This window comes from Saccoglossus kowalevskii, chromosome 11, assembly GCF_978046115.1.
Source record: "Saccoglossus kowalevskii chromosome 11, keSacKowa6.1, whole genome shotgun sequence".
NCBI classification, from domain to species: domain Eukaryota; kingdom Metazoa; phylum Hemichordata; class Enteropneusta; family Harrimaniidae; genus Saccoglossus; species Saccoglossus kowalevskii.
Window position 1 is genome coordinate 386,080 of NC_140651.1, and position 16,018 is coordinate 402,097.

Sequence of the window (16,018 nt, forward strand, 5' to 3'; positions counted from 1 at the left end):
TTGTGCAGAGCTAGTCATGTAATAACTCACTATGCCATTTGATTCTGTCTTGTGTAGAGCTAGTCATGTAATAACTCATTATGCCATTTGATTCAGTCTTGTGCAGAGCTAGTCATGTAATAACTCACTATGTCATTTGATTCAGTCTTGTGTAGAGCTAGTTATTTTATAACTCACTATGTCATTTGATTCAGTCTTGTGTAGAGTGAGTCATGTAATAACTCACTATGTCATTTGATTCAGTCTTGTCTAGAGCTAGTCATGTAATAATTCACTATGTCATTTGATTCAGTCTTGTGTGGAGCTAGTCATGTAATAACTCACTATGTCATTTGATTCAGTCTTGTGTAGAACTAGTCATGCAATAACTCAATATGAATTTGATTCAGTCTTGTGCAGAGCTAGTCATGTAATAAGTCACTATGTCATTTGATTCAGTCTTGTGTAGAGCTACATTGTAGTTATTTTATAACTCACTATGTCATTTGATTCAGTCTTGTGTAGAACTAGTCATGTAATAACTCATGAATTTGATTCAGTCTTGTGCAGAGCTAGTCATGTAATAACTCATTATGCCATTTGATTCTGTCTTGTGTAGAACTACTTATTTCATAACTCATTATGCCATTTGATTCAGTCTTGTGTAGAGTGAGTCATGTAATAACTCACTATGTCATTTGATTCAGTCTTGTCTAGAGCTAGTCATGTAATAATTCACTATGTCATTTGATTCAGTCTTGTGTGGAGCTAGTCATGTAATAACTCACTATGTCATTTGATTCAGTCTTGTGTAGAACTAGTCATGCAATAACTCAATATGAATTTGATTCAGTCTTGTATAGAGCTAGTCATGTAATAACTCACTATGCCATTTGATTCAGTCTTTTGTAGAGCTAGTCATGTAATAACTCACTATATCATTTGATTCAGTCTTGTGTAGAGCTAGTCATGTAATAACTCACTATGCCATTTGATTCAGTCTTGTGCAGAGCTAGTCATGTAATAACTCACTATGTCATTTGATTCAGTCTTTTGTAGAGCTAGTCATGTAATAACTCATTATGCCATTTGATTCAGTCTTGTGTAGAGCTAGTCATGTAATAACTCACTATGCCATTTGATTCTGTCTTGTGTAGAACTAGTCATGTAATAACTCACTATGCCATTTGATTCAGTCTTGTGCAGAGCTAGTCATGTAATAACTCACTATGCCATTTGATTCTGTCTTGTGTAGAGCTAGTCATGTAATAACTCACTATGCCATTTGATTCTGTCTTGTGTAGAGCTAGTCATGTAATAACTCACTATGTCATTTGATTCTGTCTTCTGTAGAACTAGTCATGTAATAACTCACTGTCATTTGATTCAGTCTTGTGCAGAGCTAGTCATGTAATAACTCACTATGCCATTTGATTCTGTTTTGTGTAGAACTGGTTATTTTATAACTCACTATTTCATTTGATTTAGTCTTGTGCAGAACTAGTCATGTAATAACTCATTATGAATTTTATTCAGTCTTGTGTAGAGCTAATCATGTAATAAGTCACTATGCCATTTGATTCTGTCTTGTGTAGAACTAGTCATGTAATAACTCACTATGTCATTTGATTCAGTCTTGTGCAGAGCTAGTCATGTAATAACTCACTATGCAATTTGATGTGTTGATATTGGTCATCAAAGGGATTTGATCATTTCATTCTTGTAGATATTCCAAAAAATAAAGGAATGGTAATATTAACATTATAGTTCATTTGTAATCAAATGCTGAACTTTCAATAATTTATTGAGGTTACCATAGTGTAAATACAAAATTGGTGAAATACAAAATGTATTGCATTTATTGTATACTAAATTAATGAGACATGACTTATTATAAGCATAGACACACCTCTGTCATTTATGTAAGCTCCCAATGACAAAAACTTAATGTTGTTTGCTACAATGTAAACATAGTGATGTAGGATTTTACCTGTATCCATGTGGTGATTTCTGGTGCTTCAGGCTCTGGTACATCTTCAGCTTCAACTGTTGTCATCATGAATGGTGATGGAGTACGAGTGGGGGCAGATATTGCATAGCTTTGTAATTCAGGTGCAGTTGGTGTCACCCTATACTCTTCTAAATGTTTGAATAAACAAGATATTATTTAAATATGATGTCACGACGTCAATGTTCCTTCTGAACATGGTAACAAGAGCATAATACAAAAGTAGTTACTGTACTAAATATTTGTTTTTCAATTTCATGTACAACTAAGCAGAATTAATACAGAAGTGCTGCAGAAACTGAACTACAATAAGGAAAGCAGCACTATTGTTACCCAATAAAACTGCAATGCTACGCATAAGTTCTTACACCCCTTTATCTTAGCACTTTAAGTCGTATCATCTGCCTGCGTGTGAGTGTGTCAAATTTTGTTGCACTTATAACTTAAAAGCTGCTGACCGGATTTGGATGAAATTTATTATACAGCTGAACACCAGACCTAATTAGATTCTGATACAAATCCATGCATGTTAGTTAGGTAATTTGCATAATATTGAATCAGTTTTGGAATTTTTTTTCTGTACATTGAAACTGGGATCTATAGTCGGTTTTCAGAGGGAGTCTGTTTATTCAGGGTGGACGTGACTTTGATTGAAACAACAAGTCATTGAAAATGACACAGTCTCAGTTAAATTTTTGAAAGTTCTCTTTGTGCTCGTCATATTAAAGCGTGGGGTTGTCGCGAGCGTGTCCTTGAAACTTGAGTTCCAAGTGGCATATACAACAGATTGTTTATTTACATCAAAACAAGTGTTCCGTGTCATAGTAATATGGCCAAAAATAAAAACAGGCGTTATTCGGCCATCTCTGATTATGAAACACACTGATATGTATGATGTATGTGCCAAATACGAATGAAAATGGTACATAAATTGTGGAAATATAGTAGTAAGGCCAAAAAGTCAGATGGCTGTCAATCGGCCATCCTTGACCAGATTTTGAAACAAATTGTCATGGACATGCATCCTAACATGTATAAAGTACATGTACGTGCCAAATTTGAATGAAAATTGACAGAGCACGTCCAAGATACCACATATAAAAAAACAAGATGCCTGCCAGTCGACCATCTTTGATCCAATTGCGAAATAAATCGTCATGGACATGTATCCTAACATGTATAATCTATGTACCAAGTTTGAATGACAACTGACAAAGCATGTCCAAAATACAACATTTTCAAAAAACAAGATGGCTGCCAGTCGACCATTTTGAATCGAATCGCTAAACCACTGCATGTGCACATGTCCCACATAAAGTACTAGGCATATGCAAAGAATGAACGGAATCGGTCCACAGGATTCTGAAATATGACTCTGGACAGACTGACGCAAGGACGGACGGACGGATGGACAGACAACTAAGAAACTCGCGGATGGTCGGGGACATGTATCCTAACATGTATGATCTATGTACCAAATTTGAATGAAAACTGACAAAGCATGTCCAAAATACAACATTTTCAAAAAAATAAGATGGCTGCCAGTCGGCCATTTTGAATTGAATCGCTAAACCACTGCATGTGCATATGTCGCACATAAAGTACAAGGCACATGCAAAGAATGAATGGAATCAGTCCAAGGGATTCTGAGATATGACTCTAGACGGACGCATGGACGCACAGAGACCGAATTATAAGTCATTGACTTATCTTTTATCTTGAACCCCCCCCCCCTTTTTTTTCCTGAAGCCCCCTTTATGGAAACCTTCGAAAGCACAAAATTATCAATCAGAATCATTATGAAAAGAAGAAAACTCAATGTCTTTTGATCGTTGAAGAAGTGATAATGCAGTGCACTTCACAGTAACTGAAGGTGATGACGCCGATCATTTTCTTTATATCCGGGGTCATAAGACTGCCCAGACAACACACGATGCATGGGCGTGTGGTATGAAAAAATTTAATCAGTTGCCATTGTTAGACTTGGGATGTTACTTATAGTGTGAGATTTGGTATTGTTTCTGTGACGTTCACGGTAAATTGAACACAATGCACACTTTTTAGGTTGGGCAGACCGAATTACTAGACAGCAGATGTGGTGCGACTGTTCGGATGGTTGATGTATTCAGTTTGAATATTGAACTCCGAACACTGATCTATGTGGTCAGTGTTCGAAATAGACAGTGGTCGGATTTCACAGATTCTTTTAACACAGGAGTCTATGGGGAAATTTCGGAGCTACATAAATTGGTCGGTTCTGACATTAGGTCGGTTTATCCAGGGGGTCGGTTTTGACATGTTTTCCTGTACTTGATTGCTGTTTGTGTAGACCATTCTAATTCATCTGTTCATACTATTTTCAGCTTGTTTCCTCCCATAGTATCACTTGTACAGTTGATTGTTTGATAGTCTGTAATGATTAACTGTTTCCATCATGTCATGTTTGTATCTTAACTATTTACTCAAATGGATTGAAACTTAAGTACATGCATACAATCATAAACCTTCTAAAGTCTATGATACAATTTACATGTAATTGTGTAAATATTTAATTTTTTAGCTAATTCATATACTAGATAACTTCTTTCTCTTTGTTTATTCTGTATCCCAGCAACAATTTTCTCAGTTGGCTTGACACTTGGTACCTGCATACTGTGTGTTGGGTTGCACGTCTAGCCCCAGTTTGTAACAAGCCATGCATGGCACAGTCCCCGTTATTTATCGAATTTAAGATATATAGTTTTGTTTATAGTAATATAGCTGGAATATAATTATGTCAGAATATGATTATGATGATTGTTTAACATTACAGCGAGTCTCAGAAGTATTGGGGCAGCCAATTTGCAAACTCACTAGCAAATTGGCTAACTGCTTGGGTTTTGACTAAACGGTTGGCTTTCGAATCTCGCTGGCGCCGGTGTGTGATCGCGTCCACTCTTGGCGAGTCTATATTGCATTAGGGGACATAGAATGTTTTTACGCATCCTCGGGCTGGTACATGTCTGGATTCCCCTGAATGATTTGAACCCGAAAATGGCCACAGTCAGCTGGCATGATAATATTATAAATGCGATTAATCTACCGATATTTATTATGAGGTTAACCTTCTTGAACACTGCTTGAAACCACATAGACAAGTTGAGAAACAGTTTCCTACAAATCAGAGAGAAAATAACAAACTTTCACACACTCAAACGATCCGTTGGGGTAAGCCAACCGCTGAAAAAAATCGATCTCATTCGTGGTTTTTGTGTGGACACGAAGAGCATAGAAGACTTTCCATGGTATATTTCAAAGCGAAATCGCCATCCAACTGTAAAAACCGTCGCTGATTGGCTCATAAAGTATTAGGATCGTTCCCTACTGTTACATAGATTCGTCTGACGGCGCCAGCGAGATTCGAAAGCCAACAGTTCAGTCAAAACCCAAGTAGTTAGCCAATTTGCTAGCGAGTTTGCAAATTGGCTGCCCCAATACTTCTGAGACTTGCTGTAAAATGATTGACATTTGTATCTGATCATCAAACAAGTACTTGTCCACATTGAGAAATATTGCTGTGGAACAGCATTAATTAAAACAAAATCAGCCATTTTGAATATACATATATATATCTATAACATAATGTATAATGAATATATAAAATTTAAACATAATCAGTCAAAGCATGTCAGAGATATGGCTCTAGTACCCATTAATTTAAACAAAATGGCAGACAGTCAGCCATTTTGAAACCGATCTGAAAAATAAAATGATGTGCATCAGGAACTCGTCATGTCTAATGTATGTTATAAGTTTGAACGAAATCCATCCATAAATGCCAGAGATGCTTTTTTTAGCACAAAAATGGCCACCATTTGGCCATTTTTAATAGGATTGTCAAATTAATATTACTGTATATCTATGGCATGATGTAAAATGAATATTTGAAATTTGAACATAATCTGTCAAAGCAAGTCAGAGATATGGCACGAGAACCACATTCATTAAAACAAAATGGCCATCAATCGGCCATTTTGAATCTCATCTGACAAACAAAATGATGTGCATCAAGCTCCTATAATGTCCAATGTATATACCAAGTTTGAACAAAATCCATCTGTAAACAGCCGGGAATACAGTACAAAAATGGCTGCCATTCGGCCATCTTGAATCATCTTGAATCTTGAGTCATCTTGAAACACAAGTCCCCCGTTTTTGGACTGTGTCCGAACGGGGACTAATAAATAGTACTTGTTTAATTATTTGGGGTTGCAGCCTTAGAATTACTGAACATAATTTATGTGAATTGCGGTCAACGTTTGTCCTGTCTGCTGATTGTGTTGAATGACAGACATCAGGACCGACGCATGTCCTAAACTTAGTATGGAGAAACTAACAGCAATCGATATTCCAAACAAATTATTACTTCAACACAGTTGATGGCCATTACAAACATAACTATTATCAAAAGACGAGATATTTCTAGATATTTACAAAGATACTGTCAACAATTGGTTGCAAATGAGCGAAAAACTGCGATTGAAAAGCGGACAGGAAGTTTGGCGAAATGAGTACTGTATAACCCTGGAGTTCTTTCTGTTATCTAGCTTGTTGCTGACAAATAATTGAGTGTAAATATAGGTAGATAGAAAGTGTATGATTGGTTTAAACTTAACTACATACCTTTATTGATTGTAGATTGTAATGGATATTGAGGCAGGGTTTGTTTGCCCTTGATTTGCTTCATTCCTGGTGTCATAAACACTGGTGGTACAGGTGACTCTACATCATTTGATGGTTTTGCTGATAATTTTCCTAATGCACCTGAATCATGGAATAAACTTAAATTTTAATTGATAGACAAAGGTTTCTGAGCAAAGATTTGTTTAAGTAGAGCTTTCCAGGATTTAATCACTCTACATGTACATGTATGTGTTTGAACATAGTTTACATTGATATGAAGTCAGTTGTAATTTAATCACTCTATGTGTTCAGACATGGATTACATTGAAATGAAGTCACTTGTAATTGTTGTATTTTGTAAGCAGTTTAAAATTGTTAATTATTCATTTGAATACTTTTCATTTGCATAAGCTTCGTTCGTTTGTTTCATTTCTCCACTGCGCATGATTATTGTAGCCCATTTGCTTCGTTCTGTTTACATGCACTGTTTACATCGCACGCTGTTCGTGCCCAGCTATTTCTGTTTGGGTTATTTTCATTTTATTTTCATTTTACTTTCTCGCTATGCCAAGAAGTAAGCGTTGCTCAACATGCTCTGGCTGCCAGCTCGATGTGGAAGCTCACACCTGGGGCAAGCACGGAAAATTCTGCACCGGTCCACCGCCGGAGGAAGAGAATTGCCATTCACCGAACAGCTCAACTGCCATCCCTAAGTCGTCTCCTTCCACATCAAAGTACCGACGTCACTCACCCACAGTCTCACACGCGGAACCACACGGATATTTTGACGAGTTTTCAGATGGGGATGAAGACGACCAAGCCGAGTTAGCTATTTTGAAGCGCCGGAAACAATCCTTGTTGGCTAGAATCGCGAAGCAAAAATTACAGGCAGAAATCTTACATTGATATGAAGTCAGTTGTAATTTAAACACTCTGTGTGTTCGGACATGGATTACATTGATATGAAGTCAGTTGTAATTTAAACACTGTGTGTTCGGACATGGATTACATTGATATGAAGTCAGTTGTAATTTAAACACTCTGTGTGTTCGGACATGGATTACATTGATATGAAGTCAGTTGTAATTTAAACACTGTGTGTTCGGACATGGATTACATTGATATGAAGTCAGTTGTAATTTAAACACTCTGTGTGTTCGGACATGGATTACATTGATACATGTATGAAGTCAGTTGTAATTTAAACACTGTGTGTTCGGACATGGATTACATTGATATGAAGTCAGTTGTAATTTAAACACTCTGTGTGTTCAGACAAGGATTACATTGATATGAAGTCAGTTGTAATTTAATCAGATAAGTGATAATTAATCCAGAATAGAAAACAACAAGAGTTGAGAACAGACCACAAACAATAACACTGCACCAAATCTTACTCTTTGATTTCATTTTATCCTTTCCTCTCTTAACTCCAGAAATCTTTAACAAACCGGGTGTAAGCATGAGAAGTTCTTTATGGGAATCCAAATTGTTACTGTGACCTACAAGGGAAAACACAAATAGAATATATACTGGTGATATTATCGGGGGGAGGTGTTAGCATGTTTGATCAATTAGTAGTGCATGTAATATTTTTAAATTAATTATTTAGCCTACAATAAATAAAATTAATGATTTAGCCTACAATAAATAAAATTAATGATTTAGCCTACAATAAATAAAATTAATGATTTAGTCTACAATAAATAAAATTAATGATTTAGCCTACAATAAATAAAATTAATGATTTAGCCTACAATAAATAAAATTAATGATTTAGCCTACAATAAATAAAATTAATTATTTAGCCTACAATAAATAAAATTAATGATTTAGTCTACAATAAATAAAATTAATGATTTAGTCTACAATAAATAAAATTAATGATTTAGCCTACAATAAATAAAATTAATGATTTAGTCTACAATAAATAAAATTAATGATTTAGCCTACAATAAATAAAATTAATGATTTAGTCTACAATAAATAAAATTAATTATTTAGCCTACAATAAATAAAATTAATGATTTCGCCTACAATAAATAAAATTAATTATTTAGCCTACAATAAATAAAATTAATGATTTAGCCTACAATAAATAAAATTAATGATTTAGTCTACAATAAATAAAATTAATGATTTAGTCGACAATAAATAAAATTAATGATTTAGTCTACAATAAATAAAATTAATGATTTAGCCTACAATAAATAAAATTAATGATTTAGTCTACAATAAATAAAATTAATTATTTAGCCTACAATAAATAAAATTAATGATTTCGCCTACAATAAATAAAATTAATTATTTAGCCTACAATAAATAAAATTAATGATTTAGCCTACAATAAATAAAATTAATGATTTAGTCTACAATAAATAAAATTAATGATTTAGTCGACAATAAATAAAATTAATGATTTAGTCGACAATAAATAAAATTAATGATTTAGTCTACAATAAATAAAATTAATGATTTAGCCTACAATAAATAAAATTAATGATTTAGCCTACAATAAATAAAATTAATGATTTAGTCTACAATAAATAAAATTAATTATTTAGCCTACAATAAATAAAATTAATGATTTCGCCTACAATAAATACAATTAATGATTTAGTCTACAATAAATAAAATTAATGATTTAGCCTACAATAAATAAAATTAATGATTTAGTCTACAATAAATAAAATTAATGATTTAGTCGACAATAAATAAAATTAATGATTTAGTCTACAATAAATACAATTAATGATTTAGTCTACAATAAATAAAATTAATGATTTAGCCTACAATAAATAAAATTAATGATTTAGCCTACAATAAATAAAATTAATGATTTAGTCTACAATAAATAAAATTAATGATTTAGCCTACAATAAATACAATTAATGATTTAGTCTACAATAAATACAATTAATGATTTAGTCTACAATAAATAAAATTAATGATTTAGCCTACAATAAATAAAATTAATGATTTAGTCTACAATAAATAAAATTAATGATTTAGTCTACAATAAATAAAATTAATGATTTAGTCTACAATAAATAAAATTAATGATTTAGCCTACAATAAATAAAATTAATGATTTAGCCTACAATAAATAAAATTAATGATTTAGTCTACAATAAATAAAATTAATGATTTAGCCTACAATAAATAAAATTAATGATTTAGCCTACAATAAATAAAATTAATGATTTAGTCTACAATAAATAAAATTAATGATTTAGCCTACAATAAATAAAATTAATGATTTAGCCTACAATAAATAAAATTAATGATTTAGTCTACAATAAATAAAATTAATGATTTAGCCTACAATAAATAAAATTAATGATTTAGTCTACAATAAATAAAATTAATGATTTAGTCTACAATAAATAAAATTAATGATTTAGCCTACAATAAATAAAATTAATGATTTAGTCTACAATAAATAAAATTAATGATTTAGTCTACAATAAATAAAATTAATGATTTAGCCTACAATAAATAAAATTAATGATTTAGCCTACAATAAATAAAATTAATGATTTAGTCTACAACAAGCCATGATGGCACAGTCCCCATTGGTTATTAAATTTAAGATATATAGTTTTGTTTACAGTAATATAGCTGGAATATAACCATGTCAGGAATATAATTTTTTAACATTAAAATGATTGACATTTGTATCTGATCGTCAAACAAGTACTTGTCCATATTGAGAGATATTGCTTTGGAACAGCATTCAGAATCAGCCATTTTGAATACATGTATATATATAACATGATGTATAACGAATATATAAAATTTAAATATAATCAGTCAAAGCATTTAAGAGATATGGCACTAGAAGCCCAATCATTAAAACAAAATGGCCGTCAGACAGCCATTTTGAATCCGATCCGAAAAATAAATGATGTGCATCAGGAACCTGTAATGTTAATATATGTACCAAGTTTGAACGAAATCCATCCATAAATGCCAGAAATGCTTGATATTTGATGATTGTTTAGCACAGAAATGGCCACCATTTGGCCATTTTGAATAGGATCGTCAAACCAATATATCTGTCTATCTATGACATGATGTATAATGAATATGTAAAACATAATCAGTGAAAGCAAGTCAGAGATATGGCACGAGAACCACATTCATTAATACAATCGGCCATTTTGAATCTTATCTGAAAAACAAAATAATTTGCATCAAGGTCCCATAATGTCTAATGTATATACCAAGTTTGAACAAAAGCCATCTGTAAACAGCCGGGAAATGCTTGATTTTGATGATTTTTAGCACAAAAATGGCCGCCATTCGGCCATCTTGAATCAGATTGTGAAACAAATTGATGTGCATATGTATAATATCATGCTTGATAAATAATTTGCATCAAGGTCCCATAATGTCTAATGTATATACCAAGTTTGAACAAAATCCATCTGTAAACAGCCGGGAAATGCTTGATTTTTAGGATTTTTTAGCACAAAAATGGCTGCCATACGGCCATCATGAATCAGATCGTAAAACAAAATGATGTGCATCAAGGTACTATAATGACTAATTGTATATACCAAGTTTTAACAAAATCCATCTGTAAACAGCCGGGAAATGCTTGATTTTGATGATTTTTAACACAAAAATGGCCGCCATTCGGCCATCTTGAATCAGATTGTGAAACAAATTGATGTGCATATGTATAATATCATGTATGATGTATGTATGAAGTTTGATTGTGATTGGTCAAGGCATTTCTAAGATACAGGTTCGCACGCACACACACACACACGCACGAACACACAGAGGTCAAAACATAAGTCCCCGTTTTCGGACTGCGTCCGAACGGGGACTAATAAATCAAATTTTGGGTTTATAAGCATTAAAAATTGAGCAATTATCAACTGCAGACTGTTTCACATTTAGTGTGCCAGAGGCCTATCATGTTTTAGGTCAGCCTAAAACATCCAAATTTTTTTTGGAAATCCAATTTGTTACAACAGAAATGTCTAACATGGTGGACCTCATCGTGTTGTTTTTCCTCGGCATGTTTACGTTGCAAATCAGGATGAAGATGTAGTTTGCATCATTGGAATGGTGTTCTCGAGTTCTCCAAACTAAATGTGAGTCATGGAAGGTGGAGAGAGTGGGCACAAACAAACTGTTCAATTTGATTTGATTTGATTTTCTAATGTGAAACCACCTGATATCTTTACTGAATAATGCTCAATAAAACTTGGAAATAATGCAATTGGCAACCATGAACCAATGAAAATGCCCAGAACGAGATGTATAACAATTGAGTCAAATTAATTGAATACCTAATATGGACAAATGTATAAAAACAATTATATAATGTCTCCTTGGTAACAACAATATAAAGTTAACAAGTCCAATCTGGCTAGATTACTAAGTATAAATAATCTCATGCCAGTTCAACTTTGTCGAATGGCAATGAATTCATGTCAGGTGGGGTTAAAGCAGCCAAAACCATATCGTCATATAGCACATCACCATTTTTATGGTTACTATTGGCAACACGGCATGACACCATACAGCACTTTCAGCCAGAACATTAGGTCACATAATCAAAAGTGCTAAAAGTATGCTTCACATGCTGGCTGGCTGAGTCGATACCAATACATTGATGTATACACGAAGGCTGAGTATAGTTGATAGGAATATACTGATGTCTACATATAGACATAGTTGATAGCGATATACTAATAGTGGATACGAATATACTGATGTTTATGCAAAGACATAGTTGATAAACACAAAAACATTGCATGTCTGCATACCTCTTTGTGATGGCTCTGGTGTTTCTGTTGGTGTATGCTTTCCTCCCCAAAGCCCAGGTGTCATCAGAATACCACTGTGTTCTAAATCATCAGGAGGTTTATGCTGAGTGTATTGATGCTGGTCAACATCGGTATAAAATCTAATAAAGTGAAAACAAACAAACCAAGCATCTTATACAAAAATATTAATGTTTTCGTAAAGATTTATTCTACAGCGTTGTGTGGAGAGAATACTGATAAAGGAGAAAGGTAAACTTTGTGAAGAACACATTCCTTTCACAATCAGTTCTGTACTACAAGATGATTTGATCTGACGCAGGTGACGACTCCCTCATTTTATGATTCATCATACTTTAGTCGCACACATCCCATACTTTGAAACAGTAAACAACCACCCTTCTCGACTGAGATAGCTCCGCTGTTAGCAATGCACATTTCAATTAAAGAACAGAAGATATCATTAGAAAATGAACAATATGCATAGTATCATTGCAACGGGACTTGCTGTTTTCAACAAGAATTCAAAAATATCATTTTTCACCATAAATGATTGTGGTTTTTAACAAGAAGAAATTATCACTTTTTACCAAAAATGACAAAAATATTCACAAAAATTAGATAATTAAAGATATCATTACAAAATGAACTAATTTAAGAGTGGTCCACATGTAGTACCTATATATGTAATATCAAACCAATTGGACTTGTGGTTTTTAACAAGAAGTCAAAAAGATCACTTTTTACCAAAAATGACAAAAATATTCACCAAAATTAGAGAATTGAAGACATGATCATGAAATGAACAAATCTGAGAGAGGTCTACCCAAGGTACATATACACCAAGTATCAAAGCATTCAGGCTTGTAGTTTTCAAGAAGAAGTCGAAAAAGTAAAACATTGACACGGACGCCGACGGACAATCACTCATATGATAAGCTCCGCTCGACAAAGTCGACAGCGGAGCTAAAAAAAATCATATTATACCGTGGTTGTTGTTGCATGTCATGATTGACAACATTTACATGACTGGTCATTGCAGGGGTGTTGTAAACTGCAGGGACTTCCTTCCCAGATATAAGATCTAGAGCCTCTCGACTAAAACCAAAATCTTCTAATTTAGGAGTGGAGAGCTTATCTTCTTTCAGGATTTGGTTTCTTGGAGTTCCACATCTGAAAAACATTGTGTATATACACCGAACATGATGAGAGGAAGCATAGACATGTTTAGTTACAATATTTGTTCTATGAGTAGATTATGCACTTGCGTTTATGTCAGTAGTATGTCTATGGACAAAATAAGTCATATTTGAATTGTCTTGTATACAATTGATCACCTTTAATAGAGAGCAAATTCAGGCAAGGGTTCTCCGAGCCCGCGTATTCACATAGTTCATACCCACCATAGACTCCGGTCAGTCAAAATGACTATTTTGAACTGTAAGCATTAATCAGCGATTCTGCTGGTGACGGAGAGATAGAATTCAGGTCAGGGGAAGCCCCATGACCTCAAGATTCTTTTACCTCTTACGTCACGAACCCACGTGACCGAGGCCACCTGGCAGCGCCACAGGTGGCCGTCCATCACTCTGGTTCCTTTCTCTCCGCCTCGAGGACTTAGACCAACGCGGCGGAAAGAGTGGGGAGGTTGGGGGGGAACCGGAGTCTATGGTGGGTATGAACTATGTGAATAGGCGGGTTCAGAGAACCCTCGTATAAATTCACTACGTTCAATTACGCACCATAGACTCCGGTCAGTCAAAATGACTATTTTGAACTGTAGGCAGAGTCAGACACCGATAGGTGGCGGGGTTTTCCGAGCAAACAGAAAAAAGGGAATGATGAAAGTTTTTTTCCCAGTCCGGGATGAAAACAAACTCAAAAACCTAAGTTAAGACCCAAGAAGGGTGGTGTCTTACCTTGCCTGTGCTGTCCCCGAAGCAAGAAGCCAAGGGTTCTGTGCGCCCGAGAAAGCTAGACCCAAGCCGAATTCGGGGGTGATAAGCTTGAAGTAGGACCGAAACAGTTCGCATGAGGGCGTAGGTCGAAAGAAGCGAAACCTAGGAGCCTCCATGAAGTGCTAGTGGAACAAACAATCTGCCCGCAAGAATGCCAAGACTGATTTATCGCCTATGCGCATGGGCCCCTGCGGTCGTTCGGGCTGGGTCAGGAAACAAAGCCTGACGGGGCCTAACCTGAAGAGACCCTGCTCAATAGATTGGCTGTCTCTTAGGTAGTAGTTGATGAAGACGTTCTGCGTTCTTCAGAAGCCTGCCCTCAGGATGTGTTTGAGGGGGGCGCCTGACGCCAGCGCTAGTGAGTTAGCAAACGCATGAACCTCATGCGCTCGTACTTGGTGTCTCTGCAAGGACTGTGTTGAGGAGGATAGTGTATTATAGACCTCCAGGACAGTTGCTGTAATCCACCTGGAGATGGAAGTCGGGGAAGCCGGCTTATCATGTTTGCCAGGGCCGTAACACAAAAACATGTGTTTGGTTCCCCGTCTGGAAAACCTGGTACGGTTCTCGTAGCAACTCAGCACTCGGACCGGGCAGAGAAGCAATTCCTCCTGATCCTCCGGACCGACAATATTTGACAGCCGGGGGAGGATCGTGTCCTGGGATTTGGTTTATGGCGAGAAACCTGATTTGTGTCTTAAGTACAACTTGATCGTCCTTAAAGGGGGCACAACCGTTCGCGAAGGACAGTGCGCCTAGCTCTGATCGGCGCCTACCTGAGGCGAGGGCCAGTAGAAAGACTGTTTTCCACATCAAAAACTTGAGTGGTGCTGAAACAAGAGGCTCAAAGGGAGGTCTGCTTAAGGCTGATAAAAACAACCGACAGGTCCTAATTGGGCGGTTCTCTTGAACGGGCCCTAGGCCTCTGATTATGGAAAGCAGTAAACAGTCTCCTAATAATGGGACAATCGGCTAGACTTGACCCCAAAGAGTTTTCTATGGCGATAGACTTTTCGTCTGCACGAGTCTACTGAGAGCCTTCATGCGTGTAAGTGGTACACTGCTGGGCTTGTTGGAAGTGTGCCGTTCGGTTTGGACAGCAAGTCCGGTATGTCCGGCAGTACTACAGGTGTTTCGACTATCATTTCCAGCAGGAGCGGAAACCAGGCCTTGGTCGGCCAATTGGGCACCACCAGAGTTAGTATGCAGGTGGGCTCCTGTCGAAGTTTCTCCAGTACCCGGTGAATTAGCGGGAAGAAAGGCGTACGCATCCATGTGGTATCAGGGGATCGATAAGGAGTCCACAGCCCAGGCTCCTGGTGTTGGCAGGAGTGTTACGTACATCGGGAGCTTTGCGTTCCGAGGTGTGGCGAACAGGTCTATCCTTGGATCGTCCCACAGCCGAAACAGACTGGAGGCAACCCACTGGGGGATCTGCCACTCCTTGTTCTGGAGACGGAGGCACCTAGAAAGGGTGTCTGTCAGACCGTTTCTCACCCCTGGAAAGTGGTGTGCGGTTAGCTCCATATTGTATTCCAGGCACCAAAGGAGAATTTGCTCTGCTAGGACCGACAAGGAGGGGGGACGCGTTCCCCCTCCGTGTTTATGCAGGAGACCACCGCTGTGTT

At 35.9% G+C, this 16,018-nt stretch overlaps 1 protein-coding gene across 1 annotated transcript in view; it reads right to left on the minus strand.

The window, feature by feature from the left end:
• The window catches only part of LOC100368675 (uncharacterized), an 80,729-nt gene that overhangs the window by 7,483 nt on the left and 57,228 nt on the right, over positions 1-16,018 (minus strand). The window contains exons 6-10 of the mRNA XM_078008933.2: positions 13,420-13,605; positions 12,436-12,575; positions 8,047-8,151; positions 6,650-6,790; positions 1,970-2,118 (exon numbers count right to left, since the gene is read on the minus strand). Of these exons, the coding sequence (XP_077865059.1) occupies positions 1,970-2,118; positions 6,650-6,790; positions 8,047-8,151; positions 12,436-12,575; positions 13,420-13,605 (721 nt within the window). The remainder of the gene's footprint in view (positions 1-1,969; positions 2,119-6,649; positions 6,791-8,046; positions 8,152-12,435; positions 12,576-13,419; positions 13,606-16,018) is intronic.